Genomic DNA, 21,386 nt, shown 5'->3' with positions numbered 1-21,386 from the left:
AAAACTTTTGCTGTCCTAACATGAGACACATAATCTCTAAAAAAAATAATCGATCTCCTCCCTGTTCTGGATAATTACTCCGCTCAGTCAGAAACAGCCAATCAGAACTAGCAGTAATCAGCTAGCCACCATGCTATCAGGAAGTTTTCATTCAGTAACTCAGGATTGTTTATTGTAATGTAACCTGTATTTGCCTTTGAATGTTAAGTTTTATACTTCAATTTTTTTGGCAATGTTGAGAGGTTTTATTTTGGCTCTTTGCATTATTTAGCCTCTTCAGAGCCTTTATATGTTATCAGTCTGTTAAAGATAGTATTATCGATAGCAGTACAATTTGCACAATGCCTGTTTTGTTTAGTTTTCTTCTTGGAAAAAGTTATTAAAAACAAGTTTTTGTCTAAATTAAGGTGAATTCATGGTTCCTTTTCCTCATAATGTAACCGGTAGTGTTTATGATTAAAAAAAAATAATAATAATTATGTGATCGGTATCGGTGATCGGCCCTCATGGGTGATCGGTATTGGCAGGAAAAAACCTGATCGGCACATCTCTAGTTGGGTGATGTGAATTTTATTTGTGGCAATACAATAATGTATGATGTAAATAAAGAAATACTATTCTTGAAATTTTTCCCCATTTCAAATAGGTTTCTTCAGGACACTTAAAGAAGTGTGATTTCAATCAGTAAACTGCCCTCAGCAACTGCATTTAATCATATTTCCAAATTCACTGGTATTTAATGGGAAAAACAATCGATGCAAAATCCTTGGCGCAAAAGTAGAAGCAGTGAATGGACGTGGAACCCCAAGCCGTTATTGCTCTCTGCGCGTTGTACATAACGCTGTTTCGGACCTAAATCCCAAATCAATTACAGTTTAAACAGAGCACACCTAAACCACACAAGCCTCACAATATAACTGCGTGGACTTGAGCTTATCAGTCCCACGAGTCTTTGCACTAACACACATGAAAGCGTCCAGGGTCAAAGCACCGGCCGCCCTCTGCCCAGAACAATCATTTCCTTCAAGCAGAGCGGCTGGTGATGGAAAGCAGAGCCATACGCACCAAACTCCTTTACTCACACCTTCTAACCTTTATGACCACCTTGAGTAATATCTTTAACGCGCTCTCTGTGACTCCGGCAGCAACTAGGTTGATATTACGGGCAAACCAAAGTCACATTTATACTGGCGTGAGGCTTTGAGCCATCACATCACATCAGTATAACGTACATAGAATTGCAATGTGAACAGATAAACAATGCTATATTTTTTGTAAATAATAATTAAAAACTTTTTTTTTTTTTTTAAGATGCCGGTGTCAGCAGTGCATAAACTGGGCACACGGGTCAACTGACTGATTTTTTAAGCAAAAGAGAATCTTCCCCTCCAAGCCCCCGGTTACTGTGGGCAAGTTTTTGGTTGAGTAGTTCACTGAGTCATCGCCGTTTCCTGTTTGGTGTCTGATTTTCATACAGCGTCTCCTCAGTGTGTCGCTTCAAAATGATAAATCTCATTGTTAGTATAAAAGAGACAATTCATTATTGGTAAATGAATTGTTTAGGGCTGAAACGATTAATCAGTTAATTGTGACAAAAATTATTGAAATAATCGTCAACTAATTTAGTTAGATTAATCATTAACTGCAGCATAAAGACTCAACAAAAGATAATTTTGCAAGAGGGAAAAACATACTCAGAGTAGTAATTAAGTCAAAACTGTACAAAAAATATATCTTTTGCATTTGAGATAAAAGCACTTTTCTGTAAATATGTTCTACCAGAAACTCCTCAAGTGGCAGTTTCAGCTTTACACTAAAATAAAGCCAAGTTATTGCATTTTAGGCAATGCAATGTTTATTTTCTTATTTAAAAAATGAATTAAATTATTTGTTAATTTGTGTATTTCAGAGCATCTCTAATACTATACGAAAAAGGCTCAAGTGGTTCAATAAAAAATCTGCAGAACGTGCCAGTTTCTTAAATCTAATTAATAGACAGAATAATTGATTACTAAAATAACTTGGTCTTAATTTTGTGTAATGTCTACCTGCCTTTTTAAGTCCTGGTCAGTTCCTCCAGAATCTACATACTGACTGTAAATCTTAATAGAAATTTGTTTCTGAGCAAGAGAAACACCACGTTTTTTTAAACAAAAAACACAGATATTCACGAACATCAAAATCAAACCATTTTACTCTTATAACTAAGCAGAAAGGACGTTTAAAAAAATGTGTTCTGACACAAAAGTCGAAGGCAAAACTGAGCTGCAGTTATAAAAATAATGCTATATCAGAAAATATAATCCAGAAAGTACACCATTTGTCAGTCACTTCTCGTAAGGGCAGGGCAGAATGTAAATTACAGTCATTACACCGTGACGTCTAAATGAGAGGATGCAAGCTGGCAATAGTTTTGACTTCCAGAGCAGGGCTCCAGATGAGTGATGGGAGATCATTAAAGCTGCAGGTTTTTTTTTTATAACCACACCACAACCTAATCTAAAGTGACTGTGCAGGCTTTTCTTTCACACTGGCTGAGAGCCATTCAGTAATGAAAATCAGCCTGACAGAAGATTATATGTGCATTATCTTCAGCAACAGCAGCCAAGACGGCTAACGCAGCCATGGTAATATTTTTCGTTCCAATAAAGTGCATTTAACGTGAGCCTTTCCTTCTTGATATTTTTAGTCATTTTGGGCTTTGAAAGGAGCTGGTCTAACTAGAGACACCACTGTTTTCAGCACATCATAACAAGACAGGAGTCTGTGACCTTAACAGTCCAAAGAGACATTTTTTTGCCCTCAGTAGAGCTGAATAAAACAGGTTTAGAGCCACAAATTTGAATGAGAATTTATATTTTACAACAGTTTATTTTGGGAAAAGACATTTAATAATTTTTGAGAGATATCTACTGCAGAACATCTGTTGTAATTTTTTAAAGAGTAAACATTTCAGCTCTATTTTTAGGTTTTAAAATAAAAGATACATTTTTTTTTCTAAAAGATACTTTTTTTCTAGAAGGCTACATTTTCTTACATGGGATATTTGCACACAGTTTACAGCCTAATAAGAAAAATGGATCTAAATAAAAATGATTGGGAAATTTAGTGTGATTCTGGTGTGGAAATTAAATACAATTACTCCAGTAAGAAAAATATTTAAAATACAAAGAAATAGCTCAATCGATCAGAGATGAAAATTGGCCAATTATTATTTTTTTGCTTCATCGGCTGTGATCAGTTGGTAAAATACTGGGGGGAAAAAAAAAAAAAAAAACGATAGATTTTCTTATTTTCCTGATCACCAAATGCTTAAAACTAAAAACACCTACAATTCTTGGCTCATAAATGCATCAACCAACAGAATGTACTTTGATGCCTTCTGTTTGAGTGAACTTAAATATGTTAAATGATCATACGCTCTGGAGAATAAATGAGCCAGTTTATTCATTGAACACTGCCTCTATTAAAGAACCTGGATCACATTTTCCCCTCCCTTTTCATTCAAGCTAGCCTTAGAGCAGTGGAGTCCAAGCGTTTTAGACTGCGGGCGAAAAAAGTTAAAAGCATCATATTTGCTTCCAATTAAAAATGCTAAATCATTTTATTGTGTTTAATTTTTGTGATTTAAATACACATTATTTTCAAAAAACAAAGTAGAAGAAAACAATTAATTAAAGTTTATTACGTATCCTGAAAACTGTTTCAGATATTTTCCTTGATAAAAGAAAGCTGTACATCTTTCGTATTGTGTTGGTTTAGAGAATGTTTTTGGTTTAATCTCAGCAACAAGAACCAGAATTTTCTTATAAAATCCTCGCTGCATTTAGACAAGTTTAATGACTGTGTGCCAAGGTCTGTTGAGTTAAAAAGTAGCTGACCGTTTGTGCTGTGTGAAAATGCTGTGCTGAACTCTTTTCATTTAAGAATTCATCCTAAAAACAAATGTGTACCAATTCTTTGACTGCATTAGGGTGCATTTCCATTACTAATCTGCGCAAAACTTTGTCGATATATCAAAAATAATTTCGCAATTGCTGCGTTTCCAATCACATCGTGTTTTTGACCACAAGTCATCTGATGCGAAATAAACAAATTTAAATACGACCGAAAAACAAACGCATCCAAGCGCAAAAACGTTTTATAAAAAAAAAAACATGAGTTTTTTTCAAAATTAAAAGTGTTTCCATTTAGCCAATTTACTTTCACAATTCCAATTTGCACAATAATACGGTCAATGGAAATGCAACTTGTGAGAATTGTAATCAACACATCAGACTTATGGAAATAAACAGAAATCAGCAATCAAAGCAAAGCCTGATTGGTGCATCTCCAAAAATAGAATGAAACATTTTACACATTACTAATTTTTAGAAGAGAATAGATTACCGAGTGCTGAATATATGCAGCCTTCTTCCAGAGGTTAAGTGATCAAATCATTATGTATCAAGTAAACACATGATGAGATTCATGCTAAACTAAAGCCTAATGTTTTCCTTTTTATTTAAATGAGTGCCGTTCAATGAAAAGCTTCTCCTCAGACGACTTGGTGTGTCGGTGCAGAGGTCTGGATAAGACCAGGAAAATGTTTCGTTTCCACTGGATACTGTGGTTAGTCTCATCTGACCAACGCCTTCGGCTGGCCTCTATATATTGAAACGGGGGAAATTCCTAAGCAGTGTTGATGCATTAAATTAAAAACAACACATGCTTTCCTCGCAGAAACGAGACCTGCTATGTGCAAGATTCCAGACTCAACCAGTAAAAGTTTGTCTCATCTGCAGCAAACCGGTGCGTCTAGCCTTCATGCTACACTGCTCCGCTTTAAGAGTCAAATTAAAGTAACATGAGCAAGAAAACCACAGTGTTCACCCAGTTACTTATTACAGATTTTTTTTTTTTTTTTTTTTGCAAACACTTGAAGAGGAAATGCAGTACCGGTGTTTTAAAAGTAAATCCACAACAACAACAAATAAAAAAAGAAGACCGACCTTGAAATGGGCTGGACGCCTGCTGGGCCAGAGCTAGGTGCTCCTCTGTGAGGTGGTAGATGGGCTGGTGCTGGTTGATCTCCACGCTGGTACACACGTTGCTCTCGCCGTGCAGAAAGAAGGTGAAAGCGCAGGACAAGTGCTCACTGTGAGGGAACGGAGGCAAAAACAGAAAAAAAATACTGTAACTTTGGGCTGGAAGACAAATCAATTTTATATATATATTGTGGATCAATATCAATAGTTTCATCGCTCAACCTCTCCACTAAGCAAGGTGAGTGGCATCAACTATCTGTGTTGTTCAGAATGAGGGCCGCCAGGGCAGCTTAGGAGGAAAGAAATGTACAAAACATAAAAAAATCTAAAACTGTTATCCAATTTATTTATTTATTTTCATACGATCTCATCTGCTTTTCTCCTCAAAGTACCTAGCTTAGCAAAAACAAAATGCAAGTTTTTTATGCATTTATGCCAAACAAAATGTAATAATTATTAAATATTGAATAAAAGTGAGAAGGGACAGTCTAAAAGTTGATATGTTTGCATATTAGCATCGTCTGTGGGCTGGGGGGCCCCGGCCAGTCAAGGCTCTCTGGGGGCCCACGGAGTGGAAACGTTTGGGAACCCCCTGAACTGACTCACTCACTGCTTGGTTACTTTGTAAAGAGCTCCTTAATATTGGTGAAAAAGTACCACATTATTTCACTAATAACAAAACATTTTCCCCATGTTAGAGGTGAAATAATCCGCCACTGGAACTAGTGCTTTTTCATCAATACTAAGGAATTAAAGGCTTAAAACAAGCTGATATATCTTGCTTAAAAGCAACTTGTAAGTTAGTCTTGTCCTATTTGTAGTGCACCAAGACATTTGCACTAGAAACAAAAAAAAAAAAAAACTTGTAAGATTTTGTGTTTCTGCAGTGTTCCATGCCTTCCCAAACAGCTTTGGTACTCCATGAATCTGATGTGTTTAGCGGTAATCCTTTCAGTAAATGGTGTGCATGGTTGTGACTTTGACATTTCCCGAGTTGTGCAGTGGTCTATTGCGGGAGTCAATACAGCAATGCTTCACAGGTATTTATGAGCACTGCTGGGAGCGAGTGTGTCTCTGCCTGCTTACTGTGTGGCGCTGTGTGTAAAACAAAGGGGCAAGCCCTGACTAACCCTGGCATTCTAGCCAATAAGCTCAGCAACAAAACACTACCTTACACACACACACACACACACACACACACACACACACACACACACACACACACACACACACACACACACACACACACACACACACACACACACACACACACACACACACACACGATCTTCTCTGCTTCCAACAACGCCTGCCTGTGCCAGTCTGACCTCAGCAGCAAGGCAAAAGAAAAAAAAAGAAAAAGAAAAAGATAAACCGCTGAGGGAAAGCCAGGACAAGCAGCGAGGAAGGAGAGCAGCAGGGTAAAATGCTGAGCATTGTCTGTGGGCTTTCCTCTCTCTGCCGGCACACACCCGAGCAAACACACATAAAATGAGGAGGGAGAGAGACACAGACAGAGAGAGAGACAGAGACAAAGAAAGACAGAGAGAGAGAGAGAGAGAGAGAGAGAGAGAGAGAGAGGGGAGACAGTGCAAGTGACAAATGACTGAATAAGAGTGGATGCAGTGAATTTGGAAGTAGATAAAGGAGGGTTGCCTCCCTGTGGATTTGGTTAAGCAAATATGAGTCTTTTACCCCCCCCTTCCCCAACGCTGGTGATCTGACACACCTACTCTGCAGAGGATTAAAGATGAGGAGCGGGAACAGAGAGGGTGGGAGGCGTAGAGGAGGAAGGACGGATTGGTTCTATGACATAATGACACCTATCAGGTTGGGTGGGGGGGGGGGACAGTCCACATGTGTCAGTTAGCTTTAGCTTCCACAACAGTCTACAGGGTTGAACATCAGTGCTCCATCCACCTTACGTTTAAGGTATTTTCCCACCAGAGTCTGGTAGACTCGCTTAGCTTGGGGATGGAGGGTTTCCCCTGGTGTATTTAAACCTGGCGGGCCACCAGGCTCGACTTGCTCCCCCACCACGCTAAGCCTCGCACAGTATTATTCCCAAATTATGATGCCTAAGAACACGAACTGGAGTTTGATTAAAGCGAACTAAACAGGGCTCGGGTGACCAAAAAAGGGCCATTTCTTAGTTTTCTCTTTAGACAAATTTAAAATCAAACAAAGTTGGACTTGTGGTCCTTAAAAACCATCAAATCATAAAAAAATGATCTAAAAAAAAAAGAAAAAAAAATCTAGAAAATTTAGTCTGGAAAAGCATAACATTTTGAAACAAACATGCATTGACCCTGCTGAAAGGAAGACGTGCATTTTTTTTTCTTCCGTCTGATAATGACGAACCACTTCGTGTTAAGGAATCACAGAAAAGCCCAACAAATCATGTAGAAATCTGGTTGTGAAGAAGAGACTTAAGGCCTCTTCTGCAGGCCTTAAATCAGTGTCGATTCTTAACTTAAATGTCCTGCATTCTAAATGCAACCATCTCAATGCAAAGTTCCTGCATTGCAGCAGAAGTACTCAGGCAACAAACAGTCATCAGAAAGAGCATGGGAGTAAGTGTCATAACTTTCCAGCGGTCGTGTTTGCCGGTTAGAGCGCCGAAAGCAACATTCACTGACAGGTACAGACGAGAAGCTATCTAAATGCTCGGTGCCTCGCTGTGCTCTTTGCTAATGAGAGTGCAGAGGATTGGTGTAATTTGCCAGCCAGGGTGTCAGAACAGTGCTCGACATCAGTGCAGCCATTCTTCTTCGCGTTCGCACTGTAATTATTACACGCATATGCTGACAAGTTCTGTGCTGTGGAGGCTGGCTTGTCATACGCGACGTGCAGCGCTGAAGATACTTGCAAGGTTCAGCTCACAAATACAGTGCGGTGCCTTTTCGAAGGAGAAAAGGGGATTTTGATTAAACAGTACATTTAGATGGCTTAGCGGTGATAATTACCTGCAGCTCAGCGGCGAGGTGAGGGACGAGAAGAAGAAGAGCGATAAACTTGAACATGGGAACGTTTTTATTTTTACCTGCTTTGCTTTCCAAAGTTATGCTGCTTGTTGTGGGGATATTGGATAATACCAAAGAAAGGGATTACAATGAAAAATGTAGGTTAATCCTAGTTAAGGTAGCAACATATAGGTATATTTCCTGATATCCTGCAGCGATCGTTTCCCATCCGTTGCAGTTATGCGCCAAGATGTTAGATTTTAATATTCTCTGAAATAAATTTATTAGTTTCTGAAAATGTAAAAAGGTGCAGGGGGGGGTATGAATACTTATGCAAGACTCTGTACACAACGGGTTAGCATTACTGATGGGTATTATTGGGGTGAAAGTTCCTTTATTTTGGGTACAAACACAACACACACAGAGCAGAAGTGTTGGCTGCCACTGTGCATTCCTTAGCAGAATGCTGCGATTTGAAACGGGTAAAGTGAAACGGTGAAGGACACCTTGTGTGAGCTAAACTTGGAATCAGAAATAAAATCTCACGGATAAGTATTTTTATGATGTGGTAAATGAAAGATCTTTTAGAGCTATTTTTTATTTTTGTATTTATTCCTGTTGCTCATTTTAATGAGCAACAGGTTCTCATTTTCAAGAGCCACTTGTTAAATTAAGAAACAAAAAACAAGTTTTAACAAAACTATTAAAAAGAAAAACCCAAAAAAGACCTTTACACTCATTTAGTGTTTGTTGGTTTTTGCCCTTGAGAAAACTGGATGCCAGAGAAAGTGAGGACAAGTCAACATTTTGTCTAAACTCTTGTCTAGAATTAGGAGTAAAAAAAAAAAAAAAAAAAAAAAAAAAAAAGAGTTAATTTGACTGAATTTTATTGAGTTTAACAGCCGAGTATACGCGAAGCAGACTAAAAGCAGGGCACAGGTGAGAGAAGCAGGAACAAACAGCTTCTCCAAGCAGCCGCCTGCAGGAGAACAGAGAGCTAGACAAACAGAGGACAGAAACGCTGGTATGCTGCCAGGTGAGGCTGTGTAAAGACACCTGGGGAATCTGGGCACATGCTGGCGCAAAGAGCAAAGAAGCCTTTTTGTTTGCTAGGTGTGTCATGATGTGTAAGTGGTAAATTACACTACTTTGACTCCAGTGTGTGCCCAGGTGGGGTGAAGGGTGGAGGTGTTGGGGCGAGACAGACAGGGTAGAAATACCAAGACATTCTTCTGTTTTCTGATGTTTTTAGTGTTTTCTGAACAGGTTGTTACTAAAAATGAGAGTTTCTTTTCAATCAACTCACACAAGTTTAAATAAAGGTTAACTAAATCAAACAAGAAATGCGGCTTATCCATATTAGCGGAGGAAAAAGGGCGGGGGGATAGATGGCCTTGAGATTGGTGAGAAAGTGTGCAGAGGGAGTTAAAATGTGTCCGTGTATTCTGCACACATCAACAAAAACACACAGCATCCTCTGCTCACGTGCAAAGAAAACCTGACACTACACATTCACAATCGTGCGCGCGCGCGCGCACACACACACACACACACACACACGCATACATGCGTACATCTGCACTGTGAGCAGGGAGAGACGGCTGCCATCTGTGGCTCAGCAGGCAGAAGTACAGCCGACACACACGCCATCATACCAGATTGGAATCAGCTTCTTTACAAACGCAATAGTGCAGATTTTAACCTTAGGAGATTACCACACACACACACACACACACCCGCACACGTACACTGACTGGGGTGTTTTAAATATTCTCTGGTTCGTCTCTGAGAAAATGACTTAAAATATCTGAATGTTATGTAACAGTTTATTGACTTAAACTGTTCAAGTGTTTTCTGTTTTTTTTCTTTTCTTCAGATAATCCTAAAAAGCCAGCCTGCCTGAGCTGCATGATACTTGTGTTTTACTAAGTTCGTAGCGGGGCTTATAAGAGAGAAGAGTGTGTATGTGTCTGTGTGTGTGTTTTGTTGGGGGTGGGGGTTCAAATGTCAACAGGTGCCCCAATCTGTGCCGGCCAACTTAACGCGGCAGCAACAGCAGCACCTGACGCAGCTCCTCACTGTCTCCGCTTTCCCTCTTCACAAACACACAAACACGCATTCAGCAAACACCCGGAGTGTGCTGCTGCTTGCTGCTGGGCTCGCACAGAAAAAAAAAAAAAAAAGCTCACACACCACAGCATGTGAGGAACCCACACACTGGCACAACAAGCAGCTGCCAAGTAAGTGTGTGCCACTGCTGAGCAACACTGATCACACACACGCGCACCCGACAACCGGGTCAGGCGTGGATTTTTTTGGGAAACCACAACACTGATTGATGAGTGATTTAACAGCTATGGGTGTGAAATGTGTGAACTATTGCGCATATAAACCAGGACTGCACAATATATCACAAATATTTCATCCTTGATATTAATATTGCAAAAGACAGTTTGAAAAGCAATATTTGTCGGTTATTGTATTAAAAGTGTCAACATAGGGTGAGTGTGTTAACATGGGTGCATTGTAATAATAAAAAAACAGAGTGAGTGAGAGAGAGCGTATGTGCATTTATGGCAAACTGATAAGATCATTCATGATCTTTCTTAGGCTGAAGCCTTTGACTAGTCCCTAATTACACAGATTTTCACTTTAACACCTTAAAGCTCTAACACTGTGATGCTTTCTGAAAAACGTCAGCCCCAGCCTAAGGGAGCCTAAATGGAGATGCACAGTAAGTAAAAAGTTTTTTAACAAGTTGAAAAATGTTTACCTCACATCAACCCCTACAGTTGAAAATCCTCTAATGACATCCTTACACCACAAGGGGCAGCAGAGCTTCACCACACACTGTTTCGATGCAGGCCGTGGTTCCCTTAAGTTGCAAAATGCCATGAAAAGACAACAAATATACTCATCTATGTGTGTGTATTAAATCTGAGCCATCGGTTTTCCATAATAACAACATGTATTTAAGATACTCTAATCCTTACATATTGTAATACTTTCAATGAACAAACCAAATCAACCTATTACTCTACCTCCTAAATAGAAGGCAAACATGTTTTAGGTATGAAAAAAAAAAATGAAAAAAATATCAAGCTGCTTTATGCTGTAAACCAGCAGTCTGACTAAATAGCTAGCTAATTTCAGCTGCTTATCTAGAAATTTGTCCATGTCAGGGATCTGCAACCTTTGCAATCCAAAGAGACACATTTGACCTCAGCTTAGCTAAATAAAACTTGCACTTATAAAGATCTACTATATGACAATTATTATTATTTTAAGAAAAAGATTAAAACTGCAAAAAAAAGATTTTTCGTTTTCAATGAGAAGTTCATATCTGTGGAATATTAAGAAAAAAGAAAGTTAATAAAAAGGCACAGTTTCCAACACATGATGAGAAAAACAAACCTAAAAGATATTACCTTTGTGGAAATTCAGTGCAATTACCCCAACAACTAACTGAAAACTTGTAAAACTTTAATTTGTTATTTCCACACTTAAAAACATTAGTTGGTTCTTTGTCAATTTTTCTTCAGCCAAAGTTATGGAAGGTCTTCAGAGCTACAGGCTGTATTATTGATTTTTTTTTTTTTGAGGCTTTTGTGAAACTAGTGACCTTCATTTTGCAATATTCAGACAGGAAGTGGGCAGAAAGAGAAGGGAGGAAGACATGCAAAGGTCAAAAGGTCTGCAATCTAACCTCGGGCGGCAAAAAGCGTCTGTGTACAAGGGGCCCGCTGTACCTCCGCACCACCAGACGCTCCTGATTTTCTGTTATTGATAAAGGCAGTCGGACCCTGTAACGCGTTGTCTTCATTTTGAATGTCAGTGCTAATACGGCGTTGTGGTGAGACTGTGGTATTTATTCTCATGCTCATCACGCAGTGAGAACCTCACACTACCCATTCCTAGTGCATGCATATAATCTATGTTTTAATCAGCTGATGCAAAGAAATCAACGGGAACTTGATCACAACAAGTTCCTCAAGTTTAGGCCACTGGCCTGGTCTGGAACGCCTGATGGCTATGAAGTTGTTGTTTTTTTTTTTTCGGAGCAAAATTCACCTCAACTGAAAGAGTTAGGGAAAGCTTTGCACAAGTTGTGCCAATATTAGCATTACCTTCAAAAGCATGATTTTTTTTAACCTGTGATCTGTTTGATTGATGCATTAATGAAATTAAAAATGGTGTAAGTAAAATAAAGTTTTATATTGAAAAAGAAATTGAAAAGGAATGCATCTTCTGCCACTGCATTATTTTGTATTTGTTTGTGGTAATTCTTTTTTTTTCTTTTAAAGGGGCAATTTTATGTATTTTCCAGGCACATTGTGTCATTTCATACCACAATCAAGTAAATATGTTAAATTCACTTGTTATAAAATCGCTGTTCATTACTTTGTAATTTAAGTTAGTTAAATTGCATCTGTCTCTTTAAAAACTCCTGTTCTTTCTGAAACTCCGCCCTCAGGACACAACATCTCTTCTATGTGAACCCATTAACAACATTTTTAACCGGTTTTGCACTGAGAGGCAGCCGGTATAATAAACTCAGCAGATGTGCAGTTCCAAAAGGTGTTTGCTAATCGCTTCTGGCTAGTCTGAAGGAGCTGAGTGGTGGAGGTCTGGGGTATGAGTGCTCTGTGAGGCAAAAGCTTGGAAACTGCCTCGAAGGTGGCGCTAGATTGACCCAGGTGTTTGCACAGCTGAATGGTTGCCACGGGAGATTAAAGGATTTCTCAAACATGCATGAAATAATCAAATCAACACTCCAGTTATGATTTTGATGAGGGAGTGACATAACACGATACTGCCCCCTTTAAAATGACAGAACTCAGACACAGCTTCATAGTTGATCTGTTTCATGTCATAATTTTAAAATAAAAAATTTAAATACACATTTACTCATTTACTCAGTAATAGAGTAGCCGTCTCAAATACTTTTTCACTCTTTTTACTTTTACTTGTTGAAAGTGTTACTCTTGCATTGAATACATTTGCGGTTACTCTATCTGCTGACTCTGTCCTCTGGCTGGTTTGTCAGTGCGTCTCAGATTTTCAGGTAATTCTCCCCTAATTTCGTTCCACTTCCAGTGTTTCACAACCTTCAATGGTGATGTTTTTTTTTATTATTATTTCTAGCAAAGAAGCACGATTTCTCCTCTGCACCAAGTCCAAATTATAATCCGAACTTTACTCGTTTGATGTGAAAACTTCACGCTTTTCGCCTCAGGGTCTCCTCTCCTTTGGGAATTCCTTGAGGGTGCTTATCCAGGCACACAGTCTTTGTTGCTCCTGCTTCGGCGCTCAGGTTCTCAGGGATTTCAGAATGTCATCTTCCCTGCAGCGAGATACTGCTTGCTCTTCAAAAAAAGAAGAAAAAAAATAATAAAACAAAAAGGGCCAAACCCTAAAGGTGTGTATTGAGTACGAATGGTTGCAATTAAAACCCAAGCTGTCAGCGGCGTGAGCTGACGGACACGGGCGAGGGCGGGACGCCTCTTGTTTTGGCGTCGGAAGTGGGACGTTTTCGGCTCGCGGGGGGAGAACGTGAACAGGAGATCCTGAGTAACTTGTCGGAACATTTTGTTCGTTAACCAGATTTTGCGGGGAACTCTCTTCATACTCTCGTGTGCATCTCTCTGCGTCTGTCATGTTCACAGGGAGGATAAAGGAGAATAAAAAAACAGCCACAAGATCGTTTAATCATTTTCTTTCTTTTTTTTTTTCCCTGTCACTGCCTTTCCTCCCACTTCTCTCTGCTCCGCTCTTCATCTGTTAACTGGCAAATGGCTGGGGCTGCTCTCTGATCTGCTCTCGTCTCTTCCTCTCCTTCCCGTCGCACGTGGCGTTCGCTCGCTCTGATCATCAGCCGAGGCGCTTCCCCTTGTTCTCCTCCCATCCGTCACCTCTCAAATGCAAACGCCGGTTTCGTAGCTTGGTGGGAAGACAATGGGATGATCCGGCGACAACACGAAGACAAAGAAAAGCTTGGTGGGCACGTTTGCCTTCAGATGGCACGCTCTGCTAGCGAGATTCAAGAGAGCAGAGGCGCCCTGTGCGGCGGCAAAAGGGAGGACCGGAGCGAGGGAGACAACCAGGGTTGATAAGCTCAATAACTGAACAACTGGATCTAATTAGATCCCCCTTCCTTTTCCTGTAGCTAAAATATTTTGCTTTCTGACAAATTGACAACAGGTCTCTGCAGTGGTGCACCTTTCTATCTGCATAAAACCAAAATCATGTGAGAAACGGTCCATTGTGTTCTGCTGTCCGTTTTCATGTTTGCCTTCAGACCAATCTGATGTGTTGAAGCAGCAAATATTAGCAAAGCACATCTACTTTACTGTAGGATATCACTTTTATTAACTTCTCTTTTGGAAGAAATTGGAGGTGTGTGTATGTGTGTGTGTTTTTCCAATCTCCAGGTTAGGGTCGTCATCCCACTTTTTGTTGCAAAAGTTTTCTCTGCAATCCTCTGCAGCGATATCCCAATAAAATACATTGGAAATGATCAACAGCTGAAAAAGACGTGCTGAATTCAACATGCTGCCTTCGTTTCCCTTTGCTGTATCTGCTTGAAAGAAAGTGGTTCAACGAAAAAAGAAGAAAAAAAAAACACTCCAAAAGAACTGCCGCAGTGTTCTGAAAACAGAAATCTGTAAAGACAGTAAAAGTAGCAACAGTTCTCATTCAAACTTTCAAAGGGTAAAGCTCAAGTCGATCCGAGGTGAATGAAACGGTGTTTGAGGAGGAACGGACGGCGGAGCTGCAGCATTCCACAGATGTTTGTCGGGCTTGGCCGGGTAAGGACTAAGAACTGACCTTCCGCTTTGCTCATGTACACTTCCTCAGTCCTCTTCCTTCGAGATAGAAAGTAAAAAATAAAAAGAGACTCCTGCGTTTTTTGTTGTTGTTTTTTTTCTTTTCTCCCTTGTTTGTAAATATCTGCCACGGGTGTCAGCGTGACAGTGATCAGGGGTGTGGAAACATGTTTTTACTGATCATGTGCTGCTGCGGTGACATGACGTGCTGGCATGGCCACGGATCCTGGCGAGACATTAATAAACGGTGTTTCTGGATTGGACGCTTGCAGTAATAATACCCAGCAGGACCGGCAACAAGACTGCTTTTAGCCGGGACGGAGATGCTGAAGAGGCTCTGGAGGAACGCCGTTATCCAGGCAACACACCGAGCCAGAGGAATTAAGTAGTGGCTCCACATCGAATGCAAGGTTAAAGTTTTTAATCAGTCATCATGTGGATTCTGATTTGTGGTGCTGGGTTTGAATCCTGGTCACCAACTCAAATGTAAAACTTTTTGAGACCTTTCCGAGGCCATTGTGAATGAAAAGCTGGCAAGCTAGCTAGCAAAAATGTTAGCAGTGAGCCGCAGCTGCTACAGAGATGTCTGAGTGCGACTCAACCTTTTGCCTGACAGAAAAGTCCGGTGAGAAAAAATAAACAAATAAATGCATAGAACATACAATATCCCTGCCGTGACCGAATTTAAGACCTATGATCAGCATATTTAAGGCTTTATCAATCAATCAATGAATCAAATGTTATTCGTATAGCACATTTCAGCAGCAAGGCATTTCAAAGTGCTTTACATAATTAAAATAAAAACAGCATGTGACATTGAATAAACAGTGAGAAAGAAAAATAAATAAAAATAAATAAAAAGTCTGATAATTAAGACATTTTAAGGCATTTGTTTTAGATGTGAATTTAAGGATTCACTGACGTCCTGAAAAACATGACAGTGGGGGTAAGGCTGCACTAATAACATCGTCCACAATGTTATTAATGTTTTTGAAAGCGGTTAACATTTAAATGAGAAACAGATCTTATCCGCCAATCTTATCTACAGGGCATCAGCAAGCCTAATTTAAGATGTTTTAATGCCACCTTGAATGAACTTTAAGACACAAAAAAAATCTATAAATAGGTTGGGGGAATTTGCTGCATTACAATTAAGCATAGCAGCAACTGTGATCCTGGCTTTGTTCTCATCATGCTGCATGCTCTCTACAGCCTTAACCTGATAATGCCAGGTTTATAGTCTTAGACAGGTTGGCAGCAGAAGTCAGCCAGCCAACTGCTGATAAATGTTCACTTATGTATTTGAGGAAAAAAGCTAGCTAGCTAACAAGGGTATATTAGCAGCCAGTAGCCTCAAGTGACAGAAGACAATGAAGGTGTTTGCGTGCAACTCAGACTTTTGCTTGACAAATAAGTACCCCAAGATAAATACTACATCAAATAATCCTGCTTAAGACCTGTGAATAATAAATTTAAGGGCAACGTAAATATACAAATTTAAGGCCTTATTTTAGACACGTGAAAGTAAGACTTTAAGTTTGAGCAAGGATGAGTAGACAAGTTGTATATACCACCGCAAAGATCTGAGAATAAGCCACTGTACCCTTTTGCTCTGCCATGAGAGAGGGTCATGTCTGCATGCGCTGCTAACAATAGTTACCTCACTGATGCCAGGTTACCAACTTTGTCGCAATGTTTAGCAACTTTTCGAACAAACAAACAAAAGACAAATCGCTACCAGCATGTCAGGTTTACTAAAAATCTGTGATTGGTAAAAAAAAAAAAAAAAAAAAAAAAAAAAACTGCAACTGGTGTAACCCTACTGTCCTCCAAACTGCCTTGTGACAGGCTGGTGACTTCTCCAGGATTTGCCTTATGACTGAGATGGGCATCTGTGGCCCTCAAACTGAGTTTGTGCAGCCCCCTACTATTAACAACATAATTTTATTACAGTGGAAAGTGTTAAATACAACACAAAGTATTCATGTTCTTATAACCACGCTTTTATATAATGAGCATTGATCCGAAGACTTTTACTGAAAAGTCGACTTTGACTTGTCGACTCAAATCAGCCTGTATTGAATTTATTGAAGCGTTTTGAAGGAAAGTGATCCAAATCCTGTTTCTACAGCTGAGAATAAACTTGTTCAAATGAGCCCAAAAGAGTTTGAAAAGTAGATGGCTTTCTTTTCCCACAGCAAACATGCAAAATCCTTTTTATGTTTGGGATCTGCAATGAACAACATCCTTCTTACAAAAATCTAAACAAAAAAAAAAAAGAGAAAAAAAAATAAATTGGACTGTTTTATTTGCTCCCAATAAAACACAGAGACAAAAAAGTTCATGGGATCTGAATACTTTTGCAAGGCACTGCAGCAGCATTAAAGAACCAAAGCACAATCAGAAGGGAGAAAACAAGGTGAGCGTAGGTAAACAGCAGAGAATCGGGTGATATCACCTTTCCTCCAGTCTAGCCACCTGCCCGCTGGGAAACAACAGCTCAATCTGCTGCCACAGAGACACCAAAACACACAGCTCAAGCCTACGCTCCAACGCGGAGGAAACGCTCGGCTGGAACTCCGAAGTCCGGCACTTTCCCCACATGTAGAACTCTATTACTTTGAATTGATCTCCTTCTCCCACAGATGGAAAAACAGGCCGAGCAACTTCATAAATGTCAGATTAGACTTGGAAGGGAGAGAGAAACAGGAACAGATAGAACGACATGTTCATGAAAAGATAAATAAATAAATTAAAGGAGAAAAAATAGAAAAAGAAAGACGGATGAGGAATCCGGTCCAGAGCGAGCGGATCATAACCACACAGAGCTACAGCTGGAGCTGAATAGAGATGATTCTGACACAACCCTGACGGCAGGTCAGGTTCCAGCCACACAAAGTGACACGCCGGGGGTGTCTCTGAAGCCCCTGCTGTCAGTCACGACATTCCCGACTCGGTCAGAGAAACATCTTCCTCCTCTAAAGATGAATCCATTCTGCAACCAAATCACAATTCTGACGGAGCAGCATCTGAAAGAATGGGAATATCGCCCTGGTAATGAACGCATAGGCACGAGGGCTGAAACGATTAATCGGATTAGTCGTGATTAATCGGATTAGTCATGATTAATCGATTATTGGAGTAATCAATTAATCACGACTAATCCGATTAATTATTTGATTTAAAATAATTTAGAAAAGATAAATTAGCAAAAGAATTACACACTGAGGGCATTAAGTAAAACAAAACTCTAAAAAAAATAAACATATTGCATATAAGATGATAAACTCCTCAAGCGCCATTTTTAGCTTCACCTGGTTCATGTAGAAAAAAAAAAAAAAATTAGCTGCACATGCGCCCTTTGCTACAAATGATCACCTAAACGCTACAAGAATGCTGTTGTTGCATTAGAGGGAAAAAATTTTATTAAAAAAAAAAAAAAAAGGAATTTATTTATTTGTTCATTTGCCTTTTCCTATGCATTTCTAATGTATGAAATATGTGATCTAAGTGGTAGATCAAGAATCTGCAGTTTGGCCATTTTGTTTTCAGATTACGCGATTAATCAGAATCGACGGAATAATTGGGCCCTAATTTAACTCTAGAATATTATTTAGTGATATGTTGTCACAATCATATTTAAGAGAAATTATAAAAACTTGTATTTATTTAAAAGCCATTAAGTGACAGAATCCTCATGAGTTGTAAAACAATTGTCAATTAGCCACAATTAATCTGTTCAGCTTGTGTTTCACAGATTGAATTCAAAGATAACCATTTGTTACGGCACCACAGACGCCAAACAGTCTTCAAAGAGACATCTGGCTCTATTGCACTTTTCAAATGGTTACTGATGACACAATCAATATCACTGCACAGTTATAAATACTGCATGAACTACGAGTTGGACCGCTCGTACTTCGGAAGTGGAGAAGAAACGATGACGTGCCGGTATTTTGCCGCAGCCCTCCAGTTGGTTTTGTATTTTAATTTTTTTTCTGAATTGAAACTGAAACCCGCATTCGGTTTGCAACAGATCACTTCACCCAGCCTGAATTCCCAGATTTGTGGCGCGCTGCACGCGCCGCCGGAGATGGGGTGCCTAAAAGAACACAAAAAGGATTAGCTCTAAATGCGACCATCTGTCTGAACCTCTGGATTAAGACACTACGGTTGGAATGGCGGTTTCTTAGAAAAGGATCGACGAGAAGGGAGGGGTGGGGGAGAAGGGAGTGACAGCTGATGGATTAAGTATGACGAGTTTTTCAGACCTTCGCTTGGCCCTCTGCTCCGCTGCAGACTTGAATAAATCTCTTAAGGAGTTCACTTTAGCTCCAAACTGTAAATCAAGACAAAAATGTATGAATAAAACAGCAGTGATGTATAATTGTGCAGCAGTTAAATCAATGTTTTTCTTTTAGGTTTTTTTATGGCTAAAAACTATTTTAAGTCATATTTATGTTTGGGAAATTGTCTCCCTAGCAACAGGGTAGAGCTCCAGGTTACATGTTTTCCTGGAGTTTCTGCTCCAAAGAGGTTCTGTGTGTGTGTGTGTGTGTGTGTGTGTGTGTGTGTGTGTGTGTGTGTGTGTGTGTGTGTGTGTGTGTGTGTGTGTGTGTGTGTGTGTGTGTGTGTGTGTGTGTGTGTGTGTGTGTGTGTGTGTGCGTGTGGGAGGGGGGGGGTGTCTACCGAAGACCCCTTGCGGCTACTATGTTTGAACAGTTGCACACTGGGAGTCGTGTGCGCTCTCTCACGACTGTTTCTGGGGTCACAACTAGCGATTATTTAGATAATCGATTGTTCTATTAGTTGTTTCGACAATCAGATAAAAAAAAATTTGCAACCTTCTGCAGGTTTTCATTTACCACATAAGCTTAGTCTGTACAATATTAGGATTACAAAGAAAACGCGAATGAAAAAATAATTCAAATCCCTTTTTAAAACAAAAAAATTAAAAATTTGATTGCTTGCGATGCAGTAATATGGCATTCCTTTGGCGTACACTTAATCATTTGCAGCAATGTGTGCATCTGCAACTAAAAAAAATGCTTTAACACATGAAAATTAGCATTAGTACAGTGTAGAGCTGATTTGTTGATTTTTTTTTTTTGGATTAACCGATAAATAATTGTGTTGCAAAAGATGCTTATTGCAAGGTGAAGCTAAAACTGTCATTTGTTGAGTTTTGTGTAGAACTTATTTACAGACAAAGTATGTTTTTATCTTAAATGCAAAATGTGTATATTTTTATACACTTTTTGTTTACTTGCTGTTATTCTTTGAGAAAGTAGCCTTTTTTGAGTCTGTTCATTCCAGCTAACGATTAATCGATTACTAAATTGGTAGATGATTAATTCAACAATTGATTCATCGCGTCTAAGCCTGGTGCGCCGACTTGATGGTGAGCGGCTTGCAGACGTCTAACGACCAGTCTCCTTGTGTTTGCGTTGTGCAGCGAGGGGATAAATTTAGCGCTTTAGCCCCAGACTGGAGGCAGCGGCCCTTTATCCTGCTCTGTCCTACTTATCCGAGCGCCGCTCTGTGTGTCCGTGGACCGACGCGTTCACCCTGCGGAATGTCGCGTTCACCTCGCGACATTCCGCGGCAATATGCGGTATGTTTTTATGCATGCGTACATATAGCTCGCATTTATACATAAATCAGCTCCCTCTGGGGAGCTTTTTTTTTTTTTGCAGAGTAGCCCTTGTTCTGTAACAGCTTGAACTTGTTAATGGTGCTCACAGTTAGACAAAAACAACGACAGACTAAACATATTTAAATAGAGCGCAGCAGCAATCTGAGACTGCCCCGGAACACACCACAGATCCGGTGCGAATGCTCGGAGCCGTGCCGGACCGAGACGCAGCCCGTCCTCTTTGTCCAGATCAAACTAAAACATCAAAGCAGACGGGATTTAATGTTGCTCTCGGTTTCTCTAATGCGGCCAATTAAGAACAAGTCGACAAGTCGGTGTGTCTGAAGGCAGCCAATAGACCACGAGCATCCCGCTTCACCTTGGAAACACACCATCCCAGGGTGCATTTTCCTGCTGCCATGACAACGGAGAGGAGCTTTCCCTCTCTCATTCCCATACTCCCACCGTCCCCCTGTGCTCTCTCTCCCTCTCCAAGTCTCCAGCAGAGGACGGTTCACGGAAACAGCCAACCTGAACCCCAGACAAAGAAAATCACCTGCAGTTGTATCAACACACAGGCAAACAATTATATTGTTGCTTTCTTATTTTACTGTCAATTTCAACTAATATTGAAATCGGATGAAAAATGTTTGCCATCGTGGTAAAAATTAGTCAAGATTTTCAGAGGAGGGTGTGAGGGATGACGCAAGGGTCTACAGGCCAGCTACGGCTGAGGTCAGGGGTCGAGGTTGTGAGATGACAACAGCCTCCACCAACTGGTGGCTCTGGATGCTGCGCCGAAGCTGACAGAGGAGCAGCGGGGTATCGAGTGTCTTCCCCCTACAGGTTCGCACGGGAACGTTCTTGAACCGCTGTCAAATCTAGCTGCTAAACAAGTGGGGGGTAAGAACCGAGCACCGAGGTCGATGACTGC

At 40.1% G+C, this 21,386-nt stretch overlaps 1 protein-coding gene across 1 annotated transcript in view; it reads right to left on the bottom strand.

The window, feature by feature from the left end:
• The window catches only part of med13a (mediator complex subunit 13a), a 94,625-nt gene that overhangs the window by 36,071 nt on the left and 37,168 nt on the right, over positions 1-21,386 (bottom strand). The window contains exon 4 of the mRNA XM_008428196.3: positions 4,992-5,137. Within this exon, the coding sequence (XP_008426418.1) occupies positions 4,992-5,137 (146 nt within the window). The remainder of the gene's footprint in view (positions 1-4,991; positions 5,138-21,386) is intronic.

The sequence above is a fragment of the Poecilia reticulata genome, chromosome 14 (assembly GCF_904066995.2).
Source record: "Poecilia reticulata chromosome 14, P_reticulata-male-v2, whole genome shotgun sequence".
Classification (NCBI taxonomy): Eukaryota; Metazoa; Chordata; class Actinopteri; order Cyprinodontiformes; family Poeciliidae; genus Poecilia; species Poecilia reticulata.
The sequence above is the reverse complement of the archived record's forward strand: the minus strand, read 5'-3'. Positions and strand labels throughout refer to the sequence as shown.